Source organism: Spermophilus citellus (assembly GCF_964194105.1).
Source record: "Spermophilus citellus genome assembly, chromosome: 10".
In the NCBI taxonomy this organism is placed as follows: domain Eukaryota; kingdom Metazoa; phylum Chordata; class Mammalia; order Rodentia; family Sciuridae; genus Spermophilus; species Spermophilus citellus.
In genome coordinates, this window is record NC_138197.1 from 112,551,775 (window position 1) to 112,578,862 (window position 27,088).

At 36.1% G+C, this 27,088-nt stretch overlaps 1 protein-coding gene across 2 annotated transcripts in view; it reads right to left on the reverse strand.

Moving 5' to 3' along the window:
• The window catches only part of NTN4 (netrin 4), a 106,828-nt gene that overhangs the window by 55,022 nt on the left and 24,718 nt on the right, over positions 1-27,088 (reverse strand). For both annotated transcript variants that reach the window (XM_081310315.1, XM_081310314.1), the window contains exon 3: positions 14,236-14,514. In XM_081310315.1, the coding sequence (XP_081166441.1) occupies positions 14,236-14,514 (279 nt within the window). The remainder of the gene's footprint in view (positions 1-14,235; positions 14,515-27,088) is intronic.

A 27,088-nucleotide genomic window follows, 5' to 3' on the forward strand; every position in this document is an offset into this window, starting at 1 on the left:
GTGTTACAAAAGTTGACTTGTTTAAGATAAATGAGCCCCTGATTGTAGTACAAGAAGCAAGTTGCTAAGGCATATTTTCTTTGATAGCTTCTGTTGTTGAATTAATTCATTCAGATACCTCTCTTCATATTTGAAAATTGCTTGTTTCCATGGGAGTCTTGTAGAACACAGTCTGCATTATTGTGTATGCTCATATGAAACATCAAGGTGGAAATAACTGTCTTATTTAAAAAGTTCTTCTTGTTTGGCAAATCTATCAAAATAGACAGTCATTAAGAAATCTGTGATCTGCAGTATATGTCCAGAAACCACAGCCATGGCTATTGGACACATTGGTCTCTTTAAAACCCATCCATCCAAAGATACTGCTTTTTAAAAACAGTTTAATGACTGGGACTTGAAAAGAAATGTATTCATTCTACAAAAGTCTTATATAACCAGTCATAATTTTGTTTTTGAGCTATTTATATTTTTGTATTGAGATTTCACATAACATAAAACTCATCATTTAAATATTTTAGTGTATAATTCAGTAATTTTCAGACTATTCAAAATGTTGTACAGTCAGTAACACTAATTCCAGGACACTCCCATCACCCTGGAAAGAAACCTCATATCAACCAAGCACTTACTCCCCATTGCCTTTGAGTCTCAGCACCTGGCACTCACCAACCTGTTTTGTCTTTATGGAATGGCCAATTTCAGGCATTTCGTATAAAAAGTATCCAATCTCTTTTGTTTAGCATAATGTCCAACCTCTTTTGTTTGGCATAATGTTTTCAAGGTTCATCCTTGTTGTAGCATGTATTGGCACTTCATACTTTGTTATGGTTGGATAATCTTCCATTGTATGGATATACTATATTTGTTTATCTGTTTATCAACTGATGGAAATTTGGGATATTTCAACTCTTTTACTATGATGAATAATGCTGTCATTAACATTTATGTTCAAGGTTTTGTGTAAATATATATTTACAATTTACTTGAGTATAACTAAGGAGTAGAATTTGCTGGGTCATGTGATAACTGTATATTAAACAGTTTTAGGAAATACCAGATTCTTATCTACAGCATCAACATTACTTTATATTACCATCAGAAACATATGAGGGTTTCAATTTCTCTATGTCTTTGCCAACACTTGTTTATGTTTGTCCTTCTATTACACTGAGTAGTAGGGTCTCATTGTTTTGATTTGAATTTCTCTAATGGCTAAAGACATTAAGCATCTTCTTATGTGCTTATTGATACCTTGCATATCTTTAATTTTTTTTGTAGTTGTAGATAGACAGCATACCTTTATTTTATTTATTTATTTTTATGTGGCACTAAGGATCAGTGCCTCACAGTACAAGGCAAGCTCTCTACCACTGAGCCCCAGCCCCAGCTACCTTTGCATGTCTTTGAAAAAATGTCCATTCACACCTTTTGTCCATTTTTAAATTGGTGGCCAAACTTTTGTGTCTTTCCCTTTATTTGGGTCTTTACTTTGTTTAACAATGTTTTTTGGGCTGGGGATGTGGCTCAAGTGGTAGCGCGCTCGCCTGGTATGCGTGCGGCCTGGGTTCGATCCTCAGCACCACATACCAACAAAGATGTTGTGTCCACCGAAAACTAAAAGATAAATATTTAAATAAATAAATAAAGGTTTTTTTTAAAAAAACAATGTTTTTGAGTTTTCAGTATACAGGTCTTACTTGATTATTTTAATTCCTAAGTGTTTTATTTGTTTTTGATGTGGTTGTAAATGGAATTGTTTTCTTAATATTACTAATGGATTATTCATTGTTATTATATAGAAATACAAGTGATTTTTGAACGTTGATTTTATGTCCTATGACTTTGTTGAACTTGTTTATCAAGTCCAGTATTTAGTGTGTGTGTGTGTGTGTGTGTTCTTACCTATATATAAGGTCATATCATCCATGAAGAAAAATAATTTTACTTCTCTTCCAATCTGGATGCCTTTTATTCATTTTTCATGCCTAATTTCCCTGGCTAGAACTTACAGTACAAAATTGAATAGCTGTGGTGAGAGCAGGCATTCTTGTCTTGCTCCTGATCATAGAGGGAAAGCATTTGGTCTTTCACCACCAAGTATGATGTAAATGTGGCTTTTTTTGGTAGATGACCTTTATTATGTTGAGGAAGGGAACGTCTATTTTTAGTTTTTTTGAGTGCTATTTTTTTCACTATTCATGAAAGGATACTGGATTTTGTCAAATGCTTTTTCTGATTCTATTGAGAAGATCATGTGGTTTTGTTCTTTATTTTAACATTATGGCATAGTACGTTGGCTGACTTTCTGATGCTAAACCTATCATGAATTTCAAAACACATGGTCATCTAGATATTTACTGAAATAAAATTTTATAACCAAGAACTACTCTCTTTCCTTAGTTGGGAAGTATTACTACTCTTTTCAATACTTGGGAAAAAAAATAGTGCATCAGTCATGACTGGCTTAGCAATGTCTAGACGAAAATATTTTAAAGGATGTATCTTAGCTAAAAAGTAAAATACAATTTCTATAACTAAATTTCTTCAACAGGTGTTATAGCATGAAAAAAACCTTTTGAAAATCTAGTATAAGAAATTAAATTAAATTTAATTTAATTTATATTTAATTATATTGAGGGATAGCTGATGTATTTAAGGCCATCTATGTCTTAGTATTTACAAATGTTATACTCTGTTTTCAAGTCCTACAACTTATGTAATGTGGCTATACTAGATATTGAAATGTTATCAACTATTTATTATGAGATACCTTTATGCTAATATAGTTCTTTGGCTTCTGAGCATTCTAGTCAAGCAGATATTATTAGGTTTCATTAGAATAATTTATTGCTAAAATAGAATATTTTAAATTTCATAATTACTCATTACTTGATATCTAAAACACAAAGAGCAGGTTCTTGTTTTTCTAGATATGTACTGCATAATAACCATTTAATTCCCTGGCAAGACTATTGTAATTCCATTGTAATCTGATGAATTTAAGGAAATAATATACAATAGAATGGATTCAAATATCTCATGTGAATCAGGTCTGTTAGTAACAAATCTAACATGAATTTTAGTTGCTATTTAATTATAAGCCAAATGTTTTGTAATTGAATTATTAAGGTTTTTCATATTTTGGAAAAAAGGAGTAAATTAAGATTAGAATGATATTTTAAAATTAAAAGTCAGTATAGGGTGAAATAGAATTAAATTTTCATTTCAATTTCTTTTCTGTTCAACCCAGAAAAATCACATAAAAATGTTCCAAAAAATGTTGTGTCATCCATATCTGAAGAATAGTTTAAGAAAAACAGTGGCAATATCAGAAATAAGCTCACTGTGTTTCTCCTTTCATCACTTTTCAGAAATCCAATAATGGAAAGGAATACTGAAGATTAGCTAGTTACCCTATGAAAAAAATGTGACTCTGGATCAAAGGTAACCAGTGTGACATTTTTAATATTTATATGATTACATTATTTACAAAGCCTGTGTAAGAGGATATAAGAGGATTTCCTTTCCTTGGGATGACCTTAATGAAAGAAATTAAAGGCATAAAAATTTGAAAAGAAGAACTTAAATTATCACTATTTGCGGATGACATGATTCTATACCTAGAAGACCCAAAAGGGTCTACAAAAAAACTACTAGAACTAATAAATGAATTCAGCAAAGTGACAGGATATAAAATCAACACGCATAAATCAAAGGCATTTCTGTATATCAGCGACAAAACTTCTGAAACAGAAATGAGGAAAAACACTCCATTCACAATATCCTCAAAAAAAAAAAAAAAACTTGGGAATCAACCTAACAAAAGAGGTGAAAGATTTATACAATGAAAACTACAGAACCCTAAAGAGAGAAGTAGAAGAAGATCTTAGAAGATGGAAAAATATACCCTGTTCATGGATAGGCAGAACTAACATCATCAAAATGGCGATATTACCAAAAGTTCTCTATAGGTTTAATGCAATGCCAATCAAAATCCCAATGGCATTGCTTGTAGAAATAGATGAAGCAATCATGAAATTCATATGGAAAAATAAAAGACCCAGAATAGCAAAAGCAATTCTAAGCAGGAAGTGTGAATCAGGCGGTATAGCAATACCAGATTTCAAACTATATTACAGAGCAATAGTAATAAAAACAGCATGGTACTGGTACCAAAACAGGCGGGTGGACCAATGGTACAGAATAGAGGATACAGAGACTAATCCACAAAGTTACAACTATCTTATAGTTGATAAAGGGGCTAAAAGCATGCAATGGAGGAAGGATAGCATCTTCAACAAATGGTGTTGGGAAAACTGGAAATCCATATGCAACAAAATGAAACTGAATCCCCTCCTCTCGCCATGCACAAAAGTTAACTCAAAATGGATCAGGGAGCTTGATATCAAATCAGAGACTCTGCGTCTGATAGAAGAAAAAGTTGGCTCCGATCTACGTATTGTGGGGTCGGGCTCCAAATTCCTTAATAGGACACCCATAGCACAAGAGTTAATAACAAGAATCAACAAATGGGACTTACTTAAACTAAAAAGTTTTTTCACAGCAAGAGAAACAATAAGAGAGGTAAATAGGGAGCCTACATCCTGGGAACAAATTTTTACTCCTCACACTTCAGATAGAGCCCTAATATCCAGAGTATACAAAGAACTCAAAAAATTAGACAATAAGACAACAAATAACCCAATCAACAAATGGGCCAAGGACCTGAACAGACACTTCTCAGAGGAGGACATACAATCAATCAACAAGTACATGAAAAAATGCTCACCATCTCTAGCAGTCAGAGAAATGCAAATCAAAACCACCCTAAGATACCATCTCACTCCAGTAAGATTGGCAGCCATTATGAAGTGAAACAACAACAAGTGCTGGAGAGGATGTGGGGAAAAGGGTACTCTTGTACATTGCTGGTGGGACTGCAAATTGGTTCGGCCAATTTGGAAAGCAGTATGGAGATTCCTGGGAAAGCTGGGAATGGAACCACCATTTGACCCAGCTATTGCCCTTCTCGGACTATTCCCTGAAGACCTTAAAAGAGCGTACTACAGGGATACTGCCACATACTGTTCACAGCAGCACAATTCACAATAGCTAGACTGTGGAACCAACCCAGATGCCCTTCAATGGATGAATGGATTAAAAAATGTGGCATCTATACACCATGGAGTATTACGCAGCACTAAAAAATGACAAAATCATGGAATTTGCAGGGAAATGGATGGCACTAGAGCAGATTATGCTTAGTGAAGCTAGCCATTCCCTAAAAAACAAATACCAAATGTCTTCTTTCATATAATGAGAGCAACTAAGAATAGAGCAGGGAGGAAGAGCAGGATGAAAAGATTAACATTAAACAGAGACATGAGGTGGGAGGGAAAGGGAGAGAAAAGGGGAATTGCATGGAAATGGAGAGAGATCCTCATTGTTATACAAAATTATATATAAGAGGTTGTGAGGGGAATTGGAAAATAAACAAGGAGATAAATGAATTACAGTAGATGGGATAGAAAGAGAAGATGGGAGGGGAGGGGAGGGGGGATAGTAGGGGATAGGAAAGGTAGCAGAATACAACAGTTACTAGTATGGCATTATGTAAAAATGTGGATGTGTAACCGATGTGATTCTGCAATCTGTATTGGGGTAAAAATGGGAGTTCATAACCCACTTGATTCTAATGTATGAAATATGATATGTCAAGAGCTTTGTAATGTTTTGAACAACCAATAAAAAGCCTATCAACTATTAAAAAATAAAATAAAATAAAATAAAAATAAAAAGTGGATTATTAGTCTTTATCTTATTGCTTTCATAAGACCACAAAAATATCAACTGAAAATAAGAAGCACTCTATATGAAACAGTACTAAGCAGTTTGAAGGTTCTTTTCTTAGCATTATGTGGGTAAATGTGACATAAAATAATAAATTTTGTAATTAGATACATAAGTTTCTTAACCCCTATACTCCCAAAGATAGGATAAAAATACTAGTTTTATATATTTGTTTGGGAATTAAAAGAAAAAAATGTGTATACATGTGTGATATAATCAAAACCAGTCATTATTAACATAATAACATTGATTAATTCATTCATATATTGACCAGGATTTTTTGAACCTATTACATGTTAGACATTACAAATGTCCCTTTTTAGCAACTAGCAGATCAGGAAAGATGGACATGTAAACAAATAATTACAATACAGTGAGGTAAGTGCTATAATTGAGAAAAATATAGGGAGCTCTGAAAGGCCTGCGGAATGTTGGGGTTTCTGTGGAAAGACCACTAAGAATCCAATTACCTGAGAAAGGCTATGGTTCTTTGTTTTCCATGTTAGTGAAAGTAGGTAGAAAAGATTGGAGCAAAGCTGTCCTCACTCTTCCTACTTCTATGTATCCCATATTTAAATTATATTTTATTACATATGGGAACTGAAATTACAAACAGGAATTAAAAGATAAATGCGCTGCACCTATGAATTGTCTCCTCTGTTCAGTATATGGACATGCTCCAATTGCATGTTCCCTTTAATTTTAGAGCTCAAACTAGGTTCTTATCTGGCAAACATTGAAACCACTGCCCCTCAGAATTCTGAGAGCTGGCTGAGCCAGCCACATGCCACGCCTGGTAGAGATGTCCTTAGAGATGAAGAAATAAAAGGCAACAGACACTTGACCAGTGTTTATTCTTATAAATGTCATAGCTGTGAGTATCACATATAAAATACTTAATGGTCAGACTGTTTAATCATGTTCCATTTCTAACATGTGAGTTCTTTTAAAGCTAACAATATAAATTTTTATTTTAAAAATCATAATTTTCTGGTTTTTTGTGTCTAAAGAGCTAGAGAGAAAAGCTAAACAGAAATCATAGTTCCATATTACTAAAAAAAGACTGAATTTTCTCTGTCTTCTGAAATTATTATAAAGTGTGTGTTAAACGTATGTATCTGTTCAATAACAATGCTCCTTTTGCAAAAGGAAATAAGGACTTAAATTACAGTTTATCTTCTATTGGATGTAATTATTTTAGGACAAGTTAAAGTACATTTCCAGCTTTTACAAAACTGGCAAGATGCAAATGAAGTACGACAGAGGAAACTGGTTGTAAACCAGAAGTCAGACAGCCATCCGTAACATTAGCTTGTTTCTCTTTCCTTGTTGCTTCTTCCCTCCTCTCTTCCTCAATATTAGCAATTAAATTGGGAGACCAGGCCTTCCAGACAGAGATCTTACTCCAGGTTCTCAACTATTCACACTATGGACTCAAAAGTGCTACAATGAAAAGGAAATTATTCATGAAAAAAATGTGCAAAGTGAGATCTGCTTTAAACCTGGAGTGGGGGCACTTTATTTATTTTTGGGGGTACCAGGGATTGAACTCAGGGGCACTCGACCACTGAGCCACATCCCCAACCCTATTTTGTATTTTATTAGAGATAGGTCTCACTAAATTGCTGAAGCTGGCTTTGAACTCTCGATCCTCCTGCCTCAGCCTCCTGAGCCACTGGGATTACAGGTGAGTGCCACTGTGCCCAGCTCCGGAGTGGGGGCACTTTAAAGCAAGAAAAATAACAAATTTAAATTGTCCCATCCCAAATTTATAGAACTGGCAGTTCAAACCTGTTAAAGAGATTCATTTTTATACCTTTACAATGCCTCCAGTTTTGATCTAGATAGATATGTGCTTTACTTTCTGCCAAGAAAGTTCACAAAAAGCAGAATGAAAAATGTAATATTTTGGAGAATTAACCTTACTTTCTTGTTGGCTTCTATTTTACTTTTAGATATATCATCTCTGGCACCAACATTTTAGCTTTCAGATGTTTTTATCCTTTCACCTTTCTGTGAAATAATTAAGTACTTACAAATAACAGTTTAAATGTTCTGGGGGAACCCTTGAAAGGAATCCCACAGGGAATCCTTCCATGAGTGCAAAGATTATTTTCTAATTCCCCTTGTTCTGAAGTCTTCTGGTTTCCTAATCATCAAATAAAAAGAGTAATTACTCATTGCTCAGTGAGTAGTTATTCATTGCTAAGGGACTACTGGCAAAGCTATACCATACTAACACAGAGTGTTGAAAAGAAGTTTAAAACCTTGAGACAAATTAGGAACAGTCTCACACCAACTGTGTGGAATTAGCATACTGCATGTTTTGTTAATATTAGGAATACACTGTACCCTGATCCCACTATGAGAAATGAAATAGGTAAGGTTCCTGCTGCTTTTCATCAGCGGCAAAAATGATTTAGGAAAAGATGGAAGTAAAGGATAGGAAATCCAGAAATCCCTCTTACTAATGAAACAAAGTTACTTTTCCTTGCCAAAGACAGCCACTTTTAAATTATTTACTTTGAGATTACCCAAAGTTATTGCTTTTATTCTTTCTCTTTTTCTTCCCTTTGGGCCAACTTGCCAGTTGCTGAATGGAAGAGAAGAGAGAACCAATATTAACTTAATATTTCATATTAAAATGTAGATGACGTGGATATATTACCTATCCCTATAAGAAGAGTCTTTTGAATAAGAGTATTTTCCCCCTTGGAAGTTTATTGTGGGTGGAGGTGGGGTGCAGTAGTAACAAAACTGAGTGTGTGTAATTGCTATGTTACTGTGACTTCAAATAAGTAAGCTGATCTCTCTGTACCTTGATTTCCTTTATTTTCAGAATAGCTATAGAAATATGTTATGGAGTTGTAGTAAAGATCAAGTAAAATAATGGATGAAAAAGAGTTTTATAAAATATAAAACAGCTAATTGTTGATATCATGTTTCATATCCTCACTTCCATCTTCTAAATCTCATCATCCCACTCAGTCCCTTGAACCCATCCCCAACCCCTTGTCCCTCCCATCCTTTCTCTTTTATCTGTTCTTAGCATAATGCCAACCCTGGTTAGATCTACATCTTTAATAGCACTGGTGCCTGACAGGTGAATTTAAAGTGTATCTCTACCCTTTCTGAGCTTTGGAGAAGTCGGGTAACATTTCCAACCTACAGTTCCTCATTTATGAAAAAACGGTGATGATATAGTACATAGTTCTTGTGAAGATTAAATTCAATAACATTTGTAGTCTAAAAGTATATGACCTGACACATGGTGAGCATTTAATAAGTGATGACTATGAGTATTTCTAATTCATAGCTAAGATTTTTTTTCTATGCTGACTTACAGATGTTTATTTCCAAACATGAGTGTATGTTTTACTATATAAAAGATTTTAAAATCCTGATTTAATAACACTGTTTTGAAACCTTCAGATCTTTTCCTTAAGACCTTGAATATTCAAGAACTTTCTAAATATATACCTTTGGCTTACTTATAATACAGTAAAGAAATTTTCAAAAGAAAATAAATTATGTAAATCTTTTCCGAATCTATAAAATGTGATATATAAGATATTCAAATATAAATATATATTGTTCATAAATATATGAACAAGTGTACTCAATTCAGTTGGAAAAAAACTTTTGGAATGAGGCCATATGAATGATTCTTCTAAAGCCTGCCTTACAAAGCTAGGTGACTAAGTAACGTTATCCCCAAGTTCCACTAACATGACTCCACAGGTTTCAATGTTTACTCTTGTATTTAGAACACATCAGTCAAAATCTTAACACTCTTTTCTAATGAGTTTCTCATTGCAAAAGAAAAGTCCATCTAAACAAGTATAGCTCAAGGCATTTAAATAATTCTCCCTGGTACTCTAGGGCCTCTGTGTTATCCAATGGATGATATTTTAGTACAACAATGAAATGGTCCATGTTTCTTCTTATTATCACCCATCATCCAATAGCTATAAAGTCGCCAGCTGTTTGGAAAAAAAGAGAACTAAATCAGTCCTCTACAGCTGCAAAGAGAAGAAAGCTTAAGATCTCCTTTTCACTTAATTTCTGGGATCTCAGCAGTCTGGAGTCAAAGTACAGTTCTCCTTGCCACAAAATCCTATCCTTGTAAACATGTCAAGCAGCACATAGCCATGATTGATTTTTGTTGTTATTGGGGAAGAACTGTATGTGGGAGAAACAGTAGAGGTGACTGAGATAACACAGTATCATAATAACAGCAATGTTAAGTTGGGTTTACCAGATCCCAGACTGGCTACCATACTTTTTAATCCTCACAGTAACTGCAGAAGTAGATATTATCCTTGTTTTATTAGGAATCTGAGGTTCAGTGAGACTGAGTAGTTTAGTAAAAGCTTGGTAAGCCATGTTTAGGTCGATTTGACTGCAGTGTTATGGTCTTAACCATGGCATTGTTTTGCCTTCCAGCAAAAGGAACAGTTGAGGAAAAATGGAACTGGGGAAGGCCAACTGGGAAATGGGGAGGAGGGAAACATGGAGAAGGTGATACTACTTTAAAAGACACATGAAGAGGGCTGGGGATGTAGCTCAGTGGAAGAGGGCTTGCCTAGCATGAGTGAGGCCCTGGGTTCAATCAGCAGTACATCTCCCCCCTCACACAAAAAAGGACACATAATATAGCCAATTTGTATACCTTCTCCCAAAGAAAGGAAATAACCCTAAAATCTTAGATAGTTTAAGAAATAGTCCAAGAATCATTTCCACGAACTTTGCCAATTCATTATCATCAACCATCAAGAATTCTGTACCATAAAATCAGATTTCATTTCACTAATTAATTTTTCATCCTAGAAAGAGTATTACAAGCAGATGAATTGGCTCAGTCTGTAAAGGCTCAAATTTAGTGAGGACCTGAATTGAATCACCTGAGGGGCTTGTTAAACACAGAGTCCTGGGCCCCACCTTTAGAGTTTCTGATTCACTAAGTTTGGGATAGCATCTGAGAATTTAAATTTCTCACAAGCTATCAGTCAATGCTGATGCTGTTGGTTCATGGGCCACACTTTGAGAGCCACTAATATAGATAAAAGATGTGCTAAAGAAAGTTAGATTTGTGTATACACACTTATGACAAGCTGACCTGTCAAAGAATAACATTTCTTAAGAGGCTACCTTCCATTCTGTAGACATAAATTTGTGAATCCTGTTATTTACAGAGGTATACATAAAATGAATGGTGTCCACAGACAAACATGGGAATGCAGGTGACCTTATAGGTGTTTTACAAAAGATTATGCTTATAATGTGCACTTTGCTCAGCTTTGCAATTTTAGAAATAAAACACTTCACATTCAAAAGAAGTGATCACTTCAAAATTTAAAACAAAATTTAAAACAGATCAAACATCTCTAACCCCAAAATCCAGAATCTGAAATGCTCCAAAATCTGAAAATTTGGAGTGCTGATATGATGCTACAGGTGGAAAATTCTACACCTGACCTTATGTGATGGGTTGCAGTCAAAACACAGATGCAGTAAAAAATAATGTATAAAATTACCTTCAGCCTATGTGTATAAGATATATATGAAACAAATGAAATTTGTGTTTAGATTTGGGTTCCATTCCCAAGATATCCCACTGAATATATGTAAATATTCCAAAATCTGAAAAGTTCTTAAATCCAAAACACTGCTGGGACCTAAGCATTTCAGATAAGAGATACTCAACCTGTACCAGTACTTTGCAATTCAGAAAAATATAGATAAAAATAAAATTGCTCTTAAGCTTAGGGGTGGGAAAAAATCTGAAACCAAAATTACTCATATTTTGAACCATTGCCTCTAGTGGTCCAGTTGCTTATGGCTTTTTTTTTTTTTTTTTTTTTTTTTTAAGAGAACAGAGAAAGGATTCTCATGGAACTGGATCCCTGGAAGCTGACAGTCTTGGCACTTAGCCTGTTTTTTATTGTTTTCTATCCCTTACCTTGTCCTAGTTCCAGGTTTGGCTGGGCTTGGCCTAGCGCCGGCACCTGTTTAGTTATAGCACAAAGGACTACTACCACCACTGCAGAAGATGAAAACTGGGTAGAAATACATCAGAAAACTAGTCTTATTTAATAGGAAATTGCTTTCAATTTCAAAGCAGCCTGAGATCAGTAAGGAAATGAGGTTCCCATTCCATACGGTCTTTTAGAATGAAGACTTCTCACTCAAACATCCTTTTAAAATGGAAAAGCACTCAATATCTAATCCCTTTTACTTGGTTATTCAGCTGCTTCCTTGAGTTGGTAATTTTCTTGCCAGCAGAATGTTGTATAAGAAAATTTTATTTTAAGGATTTTACAAAAGTCTGTTTACTTTGAGTAATTACCCCTTTTTTCGTTTAATAGAATAAAGAGAAACTTACAGAATTTTCCCTTTCAGCTTTAGAAAATACTGCTAACTCTTTGAAAGTTTACACCCAGAGAATTTATTTAAAAAGAGAAAAAAAGAAACAATAATTTTTAAATGCATGCTCATGAATATTTTATAAAGCTCGTGAGAACCCTAATAATTTAGTCTGATTGATCAGAGCTATTTAGGTTGTCTCAGGCCATTCACTGCACAAATATTTACTGAGGGCCTACTCCATGCCATATGATGGGGGTCCCCAGTCTTGTGTCTGTCCTTTTTCTCAGCACTCTATTCTGAAGTGGACCTGTAAGGTGAGGATTATAACATACAGTTGAAACAAAAGGCCTTCTTTCATGCATTCACCAAAATACAGTGGCAGAAATTTATGAATCCTCTACCTCACACAGGCTTTCTAGTCTTCAGTCTAGTATATGTCTCCATGAATATCTGGGTTATTTCCTATTTGAGTCATACCTGAACCCAATTAAACAAGATACACTAAATTATTCTGCTCTTTATTTGAAGCAGCATAATTTCTTTCTTTCATTTTTTTAAACCAGAGATTGAACCCAGGGGCACTTAACCACTAAGCCACATCCCCATGCCTTTTTTATTTTGAGATAGGGTCTTTCTAAGTTACTTAGGCCCTCTTTAAGATGCTGAGGCTAGCTTTGAACTTGAGATCTCCTGCCTTAGCCTCCTGAGTCACTGATTACAGGTGTGTGCCAGTGCACAATTTGGCAGAAGCAGCACAATTTCAAAGTTTCTTTCAGTGTCTGGAAACTAGCAGGTATTTGTTGCGTGAAAGCTTCATTTTCTTCAACTTTGGGAGCCTTAGATTCACTAGAAGTAATAGATTGATTCTGCTTTTGTTACTCCCTGGCCACTGTCTTAGCATTTGCCAGGAACTCATTTGAGTTCCCCCACTGCTGCCCTGTGCCCTGCAGACAGCCCAGCCAGCACATGCTGTGCTGCTGATCAGCTTTAGTCCATGGACCCTGGTGATCCTACTCTATGTTAAGGATGGGAGAAGGAGGAAGGAGTGTGGAATCTGTTCTTCAGGAAATGCAATAAGGATACACTGAGACCTTTTAAACTTAATTTTGTCTTTGCTTTGCTTTGCTCAGAAATATCAGAGCAACATATAAGATTAAAGAATTAGAGCCATCTCCTACTTTTCTTCTCCTCGACTAATCTCTATCTATAGTTCTGGATGTATCCTGACAAAGTGGTTGCTGTCCAAGTCATTGTTTCTTTTTTTGAGGATGAGGTGAGACAATGAAACTAATTTCTCATTATCTTCCTATTCCTACATTGCTATCATTCAATAAAACTCCTACTGAGCACCTGCTCCTGACTCAGGTGACATGCTTGTTGGTCCCAAGATGTGAAGATCATGCAGTCCCTGTCTTCAGGAAGTTCATGGTTTCTTGGAGGATGCAGATAAGAAAAAGTCCAGAGGAAAGCACAACATGTATGAACATAGAAGAAAGACAGGTTAACTCTGTCTTAGGATGAAGAAGGGTCAGACTGGTCTTCACAGAGAATTATTATTTGGACAGCAAGACACCAGGCATTAAATTGAGGTTCTTGCTTTCCCCACTTGAAAATCTACTCAACAGTGGCTCTACCTCACACAAGCTTTCTAGTTTGCAGTCTAGTCCCCATTTACCATCAAAGCTGGATTCAATGTGACAATGTCACTAATGTGATTATGTTGACCTCTCCCTACTGCTCATCTTAGGCTTTATATCTGAAGGTCATGGCACTGAAAATTGGCATGGGTGTTTTCCAAGAAATCTAGCTATCACATTTGACTATAATTCTAAAAAAACAAGTTAATAAGTACTTTATAGGATGGGTATGGAGTTGGAGGAGTGATTCAGCAGAGGAAGAAATAAGAAACTCTGTTAGACATATACCAAATCTCAGGGAACTTAAATTACCACTAGCCGAGGTTGAAGGTAACTTATGACTTGCTTTTCTTAGAGGAGCACTTGAGTTACCTACCACATGGAATGCTCCTGGGGCCTTGACTGGTCTGAAGCCATCAACAGGTATACAGTGATCCGCATGGCCATTGCAGAAGCAGCTGCCCTTTACAATGAAATCATAGATTGCATAGTGGGTAAAATGTTGAGGCTTTGCATTCAGGTCATTTTTCTGGCAGGGACAAGACTGTCGTTTTAGCAGCTGCACACGGAGGTTGGTGATCTTCAGCTGTTCCTGAACTTTGGCACTATAAGGGTTCTCTGCATCGTATGGTGGTGACAATGCTCTGAAAATAACCTGTAAAAGAGAAACATTGTGTGTGTAGAGGCTGTGTACAAACCCTGAAATGTTTGCCCATGCAGTCTCAGTTTGATTTATACTTTTGTTATCTATGAGTGATAAGCTAGCACCAGGTTTTAAGGCCTTGATCTCACCTGGGGAAGAACCGCCCTGTTATTCTAGGGAGCAGAAGTGTTGCCTCTTCAGGTAGAAGAAGTATACACTAAGTAACCAGCGCAGACTTGATGACAGTGACAAAGGCAGCCATTCAAAGATCTTGAGGAAAGAACATTCTGAGCAGAAGGAATATCAAGGTTAACAACCCTCAACAAGTCAAGCTTGGCTTGGGCCGGGAACAACAAGGCCATCGACTGGAGACCAGTGACCAAGGGGAGAGTGGCTGCAGAGGACAGAAAGCCTGTGCCAGACAGACATGAAGAAAGACCTTAAAGCTATGGTAAGCAGGTGCAGTTGTCCATGCCTGTAATCCTAGCAACTCAGGAGGCTGACAGGAGGATCACAAGTTCAAGGCCAATATGGCCAATTTAGTGAAACCTTGTCTAGAAAAAAATTTTAAAAGCCACGGTAGAGTTACTCTAACTGGAGTGGAAGCCACTGAAAGGTTGATTATAGGCAGAGAAGGGATCTCAGTTGTCACCTCTTCTAAAAAGAAAACTTTTTCTTTTCTTTTTTTTTTTTTTTTTGGTAGTGGAGATTGAACCCAGAGGCACTTTACCACTGAACTAAATCCCCAGTCTTTTTCATTTATTTATCTATATTTTGAGACAGGGTCTCACTAAGTTGCTGTTGGCTTTGCTAACCAGCCTCGAACATGCCATCCTCCTGCCTCAACCTCCCAAATTGCTGGGATTACAGGTATGTACCACTATACCCACATAAACAGATTAACTCACATCTGAAAATAGAATGAATTATAAAAGGTGAAGAATAGGGGCTGGGAGCATATAACTCAGTGGTAGAGCTTGTGCTTAGCTTGCTTGTGTGAGGCCCAGAACCTAAATAAATAAATGGTAAAAAATATAAACTGGAAGACCAGTCAGGAAGCAATTGCAAAATCAAGATCCAGGAACTTACGTTTCTAAATGAAGTCTGACCTTTTCAAAGATTGCTTAGTTATTAATTGGGGCTACTATTGTGGCCAATCTTTTCTAGAGTCACCCTCCCGACTGGTGGCACATTTTGAGGATATCCTTGCTGGTGTTAAATATGCTTCTCTTCGGGATGAATTTGATTTCCAGAATTAGTCAAAAGTCACTTAAAACCAAGTATAGGGAGAAAAAAAATGGCTGATCAAGTTAGTTAAGAGGACTTTTGATTAAATGCAAGGTTTAATTAAGTAATTTATTATGTAGGTTATAGATAGACTTTAAAGGCAACTTAACACTTTGTTTCTGAAGGGAAGAGGCTGGGATGGGACAGACTTTGGCTGCTGGCTACTGGGAAGCCTTTGGGCATGTGTGTGAGTCTATGTTTTATATGGGAGTCATAAGTCAAAAGTAGGCTTTGGAAAAAATTCCGTTTAGGTATAATGTATCCAAAAGGAACTTTCCAAAAAAAAATTTTCTTTAAGAAATTCTCTGCATATAAAAATTTCACTTTAGAAATTCATTTTATACCAAAATGAATTTTATCAACCACAGTAATCAAAAGTTCATTGTATGGGATTATGTCCTCAATTATGTATAGGAGCACATTTCCAAAACTGTCCTCCATGAAATATAATGCTGAGGGAAGAAGGGACAATTCAAAGTACATTGGCCTCCATACAGTGGCCAGAATGATCCTCTACCAACATAAGCTGTATAGTTTCATTCCCTTGCTTAAACCCACTTTCCCCTGCTCACCCTCTGCCAAAGACCTCCCATTTCCTTCAGAATGAAATACCAAAGCTATATAAGGGTCCTGCCTAATTTCTGTAATAAATAACTGAATAACTAACCAGAGTATGCATTTCTATGCATTTTAAACTTGCAAAGCTTAGAAAAAAAGTTGTTTCTTAAACAATATTCCTCCCTGTTTAACCACAGGTAAAGTAGTGGAAAACAACATATTAGGGAAAAAAAGTTTCTAAATAATGTCACTTAAATAAGTGATGAGAGTGGATGATTGTTTCTTTTTTTTATTAGTTGCTCAAAACATTACAATGATCTTGACATATCATATATCATACATTTGATTCAAATGGTGTATGAATTCTTATTTTTCCACGTGTACAGATTGCAGGATCACATTGGTTATACAGCCACGTTTATACATACTGCCATACTAGTGTCTGTTGTATTCTGCTGTCCTTCCTATCCTCTTCCTATCCCCCCTCCCCACCCCTCCCCTCCCATCACCTCTCTCTACCCCATCTACTGTAACTCATTTCTCTCTCTCTTTTTTTCCCTTCGCCTTCACATCCTCTTATATGTAATTTTGTATAACAATGAAGGTCTCCTTCCATCTTCCGTGCAATTCTCCTTCTCTCTCCCATTCCCTCCCACCTCTCGTCCCTGTTTAATGGTAATCTTCTTCTTATGCTCTTCCTCCCTGCTCTGTTTTGAGTCGCTCCCTCCTTATATCAAAGAAGACATTTGGCATTTGTTTTTTAGGGATTGGCTAACTTCACTTAGCATAATCTGCTGTAATGCCATCCATTTCCCTGCAAATGCCAGATGATTGTTTCTTTTAAAGGCAGAAATCAGAATATGGTTTCATATTTTGAAACATTCAAAACCCAAACCAAAAAAAAAAAACCCAAAAAACCCACAAACAAAACTACATTGAATCCATTGTGGGCTTTAAATAGGACTCATTTTCAGTATGTCATCCCAAACACCAGTATTTCTGTTAGATATTCATGAGAAACTCTTACTCTAAATAATTCAAATGATGTGGGCCCCCCCACCCTCTGCCCCTTTTATCAACCACAGTAATCAAGGACAAGGAAAGGGTAACCCAGTGCAACTTGTTCTCTGAAAAGTCTGCAGTGCACTTCTCCATGTTGTCTGCCCACCCTTCCTTTTCCTGAACACTGGTGGCAGCTGTTTGCTCTCTCTGTTCCTGTCACATATTTACCCTTGACATTTACCCTGGCTCCCTCTCCCTCCCCACCCTACTCCTCCCTCACCCTGGGAGTTGAGAGTTGTTCATTGCAGACAGAGCTAAGAGGAAGATCTGTCAAGGTTTGGGGAAACTTAGAAGCTCTTTTGCTTCCTGGACGCAGCCTGTGGAGGCTGAATGGTGGCTCTGTGCTTGGTGTGCCTGACACCACAGTTGGCACGCTGATATCAGCAGGGGACGGACATCATGACCCCTGAGGCCGCATGCTGGAAAGGAGACAGCAGAGTGCTACAGACACAAAAGTGAACGGGAATTTAAACCATGAAATCTTTTTTCCAGAAAGGAGACGCCTTAATCTGATACCCTGGGAAGTGGATCTAGCCTGCATCAGGAAACAAAGAGCGCGCCAATGCAGATGCTTCAAAATTCTGGCAGGTCGCCCTCTGGGTCCCACCCAGGTTTTCTTCAAATGTCCCCAGAAGAAGCCTGTATGGCACTGCTAAAATGAAGTCAGATGAAGTGTAGAAGTCCTCCATAGAACATCAGCCTGTTCTGGTTTCCATCCCCAAACAGGATCTATCTATGGGCCCATTGCTGTTCCTGTGTCCCCAATTGCTTCTAAATATATACTCTCAACATGGTACCTTTAAAAAGTCAGGAACCAAGCTTTTGACTAAGATCAAGCACACTTAGATACTTCTGGCTTGTTCATGCTATTGGTCAATACTTCATGACCTTGTTTCCTTAAATTAAGTATTTTTATTATGTTTTAGTAGTTAATGTTCTGCTCACTACAGAAAAAAAATCTGTCATTCAAAAAGTATTAGACAGTAAGCACCTTCAGTGTGAACCATCCCAAAGACAACTGGGGATATGAACTTGATAATATCTTTCCATCTAAACTTCTGTGTTTATATATAAAATATGTCAGTAACTTCGTATGCCTTTTGAACATTTTTCCAAGTCAATAAATTTACCTCTACATCAGTGATTCTCAAAGTATGGCCCCCAGACCAACAGCATCCCTAGCAAATTTGTTAGAAATGCAGATCCTTGGGCCTTGTCCCAGATCAACTCAAGCAGAAACTCTGCAGGCCTGGCCTAGTAATCAGTGTTTCAGCAGTCCTTCCAGGTGATTTTTGATGCATGATTAAGTTTGAGAAACATTACTGCATAATTTTGAAACTTGCTTAGCATTCCATCCTATGGATATGACATAATTTATTTATCCAGGCTCCTATTATTGGGCAACTAGGTTGTTTACAACTTTCCAGTGCAACCAACTATCATGAACAACTTTGAAGCTAAAATGTGGGCATATACAGTAATTTCCTAAAGATGAGTTTCCCAATGTGATATCAATAGGTCAAAAAGAAAATAGATAATTTTTAAAATGTCTGGCCTTCTGAATGAATCAGAAGCAACTTCCTACTTCATCTTTGGAATCTTCACATTTTCCTGATCTTTCCTGGCTTTTCTGAGCCAGGACTCCCTTAAACTTTTGCCTGAGGATCTGGATTATTGGCTCAGGCTCTGCTGTTTCTTATGCCCAAGTGTAATGAAGCAATCCTTAAAAAGTCTGGAACAAGTTAAGACTGCCTATATTGTCTTTCTTTTCTAGAATTTTTACACACACACAACATACCCTCAATAACAATGTTGAATAGTAAAAATAACATTCTATGTCTTATTTATACTCTGACATAAAAATTCAAACAGTATGAACACACTGAACAGAACAAGGAATAAATATTAGGTACATAGCAGTAAAGGAGGTCTTTTAGAATCTAACTCAGACCTTACATATTGTTCCCTATCTAAAAGTTCACTGTCTATGTTGAATCACAATAATTCAAGGAACATGGGGCTGGGGGTATAGCTCAGTGGTATAGTGCATCCTTAGCATGCACCTAAATAAGAAATAAAAACAAAGTAAACAGGAAGAAAGAAAGAAAAAAATAAAGATACAAAAACTTAGTCATCACATTAACAATTTCTTTTATATATTCATATTTTTGTGTTATACATAATAGTGGGATTTGTTATGCCATATTTATACATGCACATAACATGATTTGGTCAGTTTCCTTCCCCAGTCTCTTCCCTTTCCCTCCCCTCTTCCCTTCCCCTGATCCACTATTTTTTTTTAAGCTGGTAGCTTGGGGAATACTTCATGTCCAAGTTGATTATCCATCCTGTGGATGCCCTTGGAACTCGTTCTTTCCATGATAGCACTTGTACACTAGTCTATTGTTAGTGCCTATTTACTTGTCTGTATCTCTCATTAGACTCAGTGTTCAGAGGGCAGGGATCTTGTTTAGTTAACAGCTGTGTTCCCAGCATGTCCCACAGTCTCTGGCACATTGTAGCATTTCATAATTGCCGTTGGAGGAATAAGTGAATGAACTGTTTCTCAAATTTCATTTTGAAAGGAGAAGCTAAATAGAGGATAGGATTTAGTAGAATTAAGAAAGCAAGATGCTTTTACCACAAATTCTGCACTCTTGATGAGAGCACATGAACATACCCCATTGCATTAATACCCCTGTAAAAATATGTAATATACTTCAAAATGATTTTATAAATTCCTTCTCTTCAGTGGCACACAGATTTTTCCTATATTCAAGGAAAAGGATTGGGCAGATATGAGCAGACACCCAAAGAAATAGTAGATCTTTTCCATAGTTTCTGGTCTCATTTTCTTACCCAAAATGGAAGCTTTAGAAACATAACTGCATTGTTCTTTAGTAGCATTCGAAATCCTACATCTTCATGTTCTCAAAGAAGCTGATTTTTGTTTCATTGATGTTTTCCCTTGTTTTTCTATTTCACTAGTTTCTGTTTTTATCTTTATTATTTACTTTCTTCTGCTTACTCTGGCTTATTTACTCTTATTATACTAGTTTCTTAAAGTGGTACTTTAGATCATTGATTTAAGACTTATCTTTTTTTCCTAAACATTTCTTTAATTGATATGTTGTCTTTGTTTTCATTCGCTAAAAAATACTTTCTAGTTTTTCTTTTCATTTCTTCTTTCACCCATAGGTTATTCAAAAGTTGTTATTTCCCAAATATTTGGGGACTTCTCAAATATCTTCCTGTTATTAATTTCTAATTTAATTCAATTTTGGTCAGAGAACATATTTTGTGTGATATAGATCTTCCACATTGATTGATACCTATTTTATGGCCCAGTATATAGTTTATATTGATAAATTCTCCTTGTGCCCTTAAAAAGGTGTTGAATCTTCAATTACAATGGTCAACTTATCTATTTCTCCTTTCAGCTTTTGCTTCATGTACTTTTATTGTTGCATCCCATAATTATACATAATAATGGGATTCATTGTGAAATATTCATACATACACATTTACTTCATGTATTTTGAAGTCCAATAATTAGGTGCATAAACATTTAAATTGTTATAGTCTCTTGATGAATTGACTCCTTTATCTTCATAGATCTAAAGTCTATTTTTGTCTGATAGTAATATAGCCACTTTTGAAGTGTTAGCTGGTATATCTTGTTCCATCCTTTTGCTTTTAACTTAGTTATGTCTTTATATATAAGGGGGGTATTTCATAGACAACACAGTTAGGCTTTTAATTTTGGGGGGTTGGGTATTGAACCTGGGTATGCTTTACCACTCACTGAGCTACATCCCCAGCCCTTTTTTATTTTTTGTTTTGAGATAGGGTCTCACTAAGTTGCTGAGGGTCTAAGTTGCTCAGACTGGTCTTAAACTCGTGACCCCCCCTGCCTCAACCTCCCATGTTGCTGGGATTATAGGCATGGGCCATCACACCTGACCCAGTGGTTGTTTAAAAACATATTATCCAATCTGTTAATCTGTGCCTTTAATTGGAATATTTACATCTTTTACATTTAATGTGATTATCAGTAGGGTTATTTTAAATCTGCCATTGTGCTATTTGTTTTATTTTCCATTTCCTTTATTTTTCTGTCTTCTTTTGGACTGAATATTTTAGGGTCACATTTATCTCCTTTTTGTTAATTATAAACTTTTTATGGTGGTTGGTTTAGGATTTATAGTATCTCCCTCCCTCCTTCCCTTCCTTCCTTCCTTCCTTCCCTCCCTCCCTCCCTCCCTCCCTCCCTCCCTCCCTTCCTTCCTTCCTTCCTTCCTTCTTTCCTTCCTTCCTTTCTTATTTTCTTTGCTGGGGCTCAAACCCAGGGTTTCACTCATGCTAGGCAAGTGCTCTATCACTCAGCTATTAATTTATCACAGTCTACATTTAGGTCACAAATTCTAATTCACATATAGTATAAAACAATATGCTTCCTTTTCCCCACCCCAACCTTTGTACTATTGTTATTATGCATTTTGCTTCCATGTTATAAATCCCACAAGACATTGATGATACTTTGGCTTTAAAAAGACAATTTATATTTAAAGATAATTTAAAAACAAGAAAAAGGATATTTTATATGTATTCACATTTTCCTTTTTTGATATCTGGTATTTTTCTTCTGTCTGAAAGACTTCTTTTAACATTTCCTATAATGTAGGTCTGCTATTGATAAACTTATTTTGAGTTTTTTTTTCCATGTCTGAAAAAGTCATTATTTCCTTTTCATTTTCTAAAGATATTTTTGCTGGGTATAGAATTCTAAGTTGACAATTTTTTTCCCCTTCAATATTTAAAGTTTCTGCTTCACTGTCATCTGGCTTGCATTGTTTCTGACAAAAACCTTTTGTCATTCTCTTATTTGTTCCTCTACACAAACATATTACTTTCTTCTCTGATTGCTTTTAAGGTTTTCACCTTTCGACTGTTTTTAAACAATTTGATTATCATGTGACTTGGAGTGGTTTTCTTCTTGTTTTTGCATTTAAGGCTTATTGTACTTCTTGGGGCTGTGGGTTTATAGTTATAGTCAAATAAAATAAAATAGTCAAAATTTCAGCCATTCTTTTCTTTTCTTTCTTTTTTCCCATTCATTCTTCTCTCCTCTCCAACTACACATATATTAAATGGCTTGAAGTTGTTCCATACTTCACTGATGTTGTGTTTCTTTTTTGGCTCTTTTCTCCTTGTGTTGTTTATCGTTTCTATTGCTATGCACTGAACTTCACTTATCTTTTCTTGTATGACATCTAATCTACTAATACTATTCAGTGTGTTCTTCATCTCAGACATCAAATTTTGCAACAGTGGACATTAAATTTGAGGTTTTATTATATTTTCCATGCCTCTGCATAAGGTGAACAATCTTTCCTCCACCTTTCAAACATAAGGAATATAGTTTAATAATTATTTTAAAGTCCTAAGCTACTAATTCTATAATTTTTGTCATTCAGAGTTTGTTTCTATTGATATATTTTTCTTCTCATTTTTGCATTGCATTTTCCTGTTTCTTTGCAAGTCTTGTTTGCTTCTAGACATTGTGAATTTTACTTTGTTGGGTGATGAATAGTTTGGTATTTTTATAATTATTTTTTGTAGTTGTAGATGTAGACAACATGCCCCTCCCTCCCTCCCTCCCTCCCTCCCTCCCTTCCTTCCTTCCTTCCTTCCTTCCTTCCTTCCTTCCTTCCTTCCTTCCTTCCTTCCTTCTTCCTTATTTATCTTTAATATGGTGTTAAGGATCAAACCCAGTGTCTCACACATACTAGGCAAGGGCTCTGCCAATGAGCCCTAGCACTCGTTTGGTATTTTTGAGCTTCTTCTTAGGATACAGTTAAGTTACTTGAGAAGAGCTGGATTTTTTTGAGGATTGCTTTTAACTTTTGTTAGGCTGGACCATCCTTTATCAGAGAACACATTTTGGCCCCTTATTGAAGCAATGCCCCTTTAATTATTCTAATGATGAGTTAACAGATTTTCCATGCTGAACTATTCCTTGTCCTGTGTGATCTCTGGAGATTATTCCTTTTGTCCTTTAGGGTGATGCCTTGTCTGGCTGAAGCGATTTCCTTACACACATGTGCTGATCAATACCCAGCTGGAGGCTTAAGAAGGAGTTCTCTCTCAGTGCAGAGCTCAACTGTCTGGAACTCTGCCCCATAAGCTCGAGCTGCACTGGCCTTCCCACCCTTGCAGGTCCTTCAACAGGAAAGCCACCAGACTCATCCAGGTTCCTCTTCCCTCCACTGCTGCCTGGACACTCTCACTAGGCTGTAAGAGGGACAATCCTCCTGTTCACCTCATTTGCCCCCAACCCCAGGGATTACTATCTTCTGCTGCTTTGTGTCCTGTGTATCTGGAAACTGTTGTTCCATATGTTTTGTCTGATTTTTCAATTGTTTTGGGCAATCAGGAGGGAAAATCTTGTCTTTGTCACCCCACCCTGGCTGAAAGGTGAACATAAGCTTAACCCAAGGCAGCTTAAATTTTATAAAATACAGCTTAACTTTTACAAAATACTAATCCTTTATTTTTGGATAGAAATTTGTAGAAAAGACATACTGGAAGTTTTATAATAAAGCTAAAGTGTTGTTACAGTTTATAGATAAAAGACATGAAAAGTAAATAAGCTTTCTTATTGGGCATATCAAACAAAGACATATGAAATATAATTTAGAATATAAATATCTAAACCTAGCAAGTTTATTCTTTTATTCCATGTTTAGTAGTTTATTTCTTTTAATGGACAAGTAAAGCTTCATTTTAACTTCCTAAGTAATTTATGATACTGATTTTCTGCTCCATATATTTTTATGTTCATGAAATTTTATGCATCTTTATACCCCCAACATCTACTATAGTATCTTATAAATTCTCAACAATATTTATTGAATGAGTGAATGAGTGAGTCAATATGGAATCATGTTAGTACAGGTTTATTTAAATTTTCTGATGTGTGAAACATAATGAAATTTTATTTTTATAACATGTATTTTGTTTGTGAAAGAAAGTATTAGTTACATATTAACTCTTCATAAGCTTTATCATTTTACAAAATACTTCAGTTGTATCCTAATTTTATACTCAGTTTAATATTTGTGATCAAATTTTACTTCATAGAAAAAATGAATTTAATATTAATCAATATAAAGCAATACTTTTTGAATGCCCTATTTGAATAATATATTCTCAATAACAAACATACAACAACCTTGAAAATGACTTTGAAACATTTAGGAAAGAATCTTTGGAAGTTTTGCCTAATATAAGCTAATAAAAAGTCAAGTTACTTCTATAGAAAAACTATTTCTATGTAAGAAAAATAGTCATGCTTTTCCCCACTCCATATAAGCCTATTGAGGATAGCATCTTTAATGAAAAACATTTCCAATTATATTATAATGTCATCATTTGTTCCATGTATTTGTTTACAAACAGCATCTGGTTAATTTATTTCAATCTTATATTACTATACATCAATAACTGTTAGGATTATTGTTAGTTTAAGAATAATCTGGGAAGTGGTTTGGAGATTCCTTAGAAAATGTGGAATGGAACCACCATTTGACCCAGCTATCCTACTCTTTGACCTATACCCAAAGGACTTAAAAACAGCACACTACAGAGACACAGCCACATCAATGTTCATAGCAGCACAAATCACAATAGCCAAACTGTGGAACCAGCCCGGATGCCCTTCAGTAGATGAATAGATAAAGAATCTGTGGTATATATAATGTGGTATATATAATGGAGTATTACTCAGCACAATTGAGAATAAAATTATGGATGGAGTTAGAGAATATCATGCTAAGTGAAGTAAGCCAATCTCAAAAAAACCAAAGGCTGAATGTGTTCTCTGATAAGTGGATGCTAATCCATAATGGGGGGTGGGGGGAATGGGATGAATGGAGGAACTTTGCATGGGGCAGGGGTGAAGGGGGAGGGGGTATGGAGGTAGGAAAGATGGTGAAATGAGACGGACATCATTACCCTAGGTACATGTATGATTGCACGAATCGTGGGACCCTACTTTGGGTACAACCAGAGAAATAAAAAATTGTGCTCCATTAGTGTATAATGAATCAAAGAGCATTCTGCTGTCATGTATAACTATTAGAACAAATAAAAAAATAAAAGTATGTGTTCCCCATTTATGTATAAAATGTTAAAGTGCATAAATGCATTCTACTGTCATGTATAACTAATTAAAACAAATTAAAAAAATAAAAAGAAAAAAAGTGAAAAAAATATAAATAATATCCAAAAGCCAAATGTTCTCTCTGATAAGTGGATGCTGATCCATGATGGGGGTGATGGGGAAAATGGAGGAACTTTGATTGGGCAAAGGGGAGGGAGGAAAAGTGAGGGGGCATGGAGGCAGCAAAGATGGTGAAATGAGATGACATCATTACCCTAGGTACGTGTATGACTGCACATACGGTGTGACGCTACATCATGGACAACCAGAGAAATGGGAAGTTGTGCTCCATTTGTGTACAATGAAATGACATGTATTCTTCTGTCACGTGTAACTAATCAGAACAAATTAAAAAAAGAATATACTAAAAATCTAAGCATGAAAGCAGATTAAAAAAACTCGTCTCCATTCAAATGTTTATCAAGCTACCTAAAGACTTATACTTTTTAGGTTTCTAAAATGTATGGGACTAACACTCTCCACTTTTTGTATTGTCACCTTGCTTTAACAGGGAAGGTTAGACTTCAGTTCCCTTATGAAGCCAGTTTGTTGGCATCAATGAAGTTGAAGTTGGGAGCATCTGAGTTTAAAATCTCAGAGACGAAGACAGGGTCCCTAATACTGTCTATGGCAGGCTTCTGCTTTCATGGCAGGTGGCCTTTTGGAAAGTATGAGAAACTTCAGGCTTTTAAAGCATTGCAACAAGTGGGAGTTCTGGTTCCATGGAAAGAGAAGGCTGGACAAATAGAAGACAGCATCAATGACACGTGGGCGTCTGCAGTGGAGCAGCTGGTTGGTTTAATTTTAGAACATTTGTCCTTGACTGTGCCACTTTAAGTAAAGCACCTCCTTGTCTTAGAGAAGTGTGTCTGTATTTCGGGCAGCACCTAAATCCTTTTGCTTACACTCTGGAGCATTAGGTACTCTGCTTCATCAGATAGTCCACCTTTTAAAGTGGGAGAGTCTTATCTTCTGAGCTAGGACAATATAACCCAATAAAGCTCTCAATGGAGCAGGCTGAGGAATGCAGTGCACTGGAGTGACTTACTTGTACGATAATAACCTCAGTTGTAAGTACACAAAAGCCTCTTTGCATGTTTCAAGGGCATATTTACAGTTTTAAAGTGATGAAAAGACTTCTTCTCAACTATCTTCAAGGGGAAAGGGAATGACAGAACCGCAAGGAGAATGAGAAACAACCTAAGACCAAAATAGAAATAAAGATCAAGGCTAAAAATACATTATAAAATTTCCCTAATACACATGGAATCCTAATTTTTCCTTTGCCCTCAGCACTTAGTGTTGAAGGATTTGAATGTCAGAAAAGTATTCAACAATCATGATCCAGTCCAGCTAGAGGAAACTGAGGCTCTGAGTGCCTAAAGTGGCTTGCTAAAGGTCAACCAACAAGTTAGTGACAGAGCTAAGTCCAGAACCCAGTTTCTTTACTCTCAA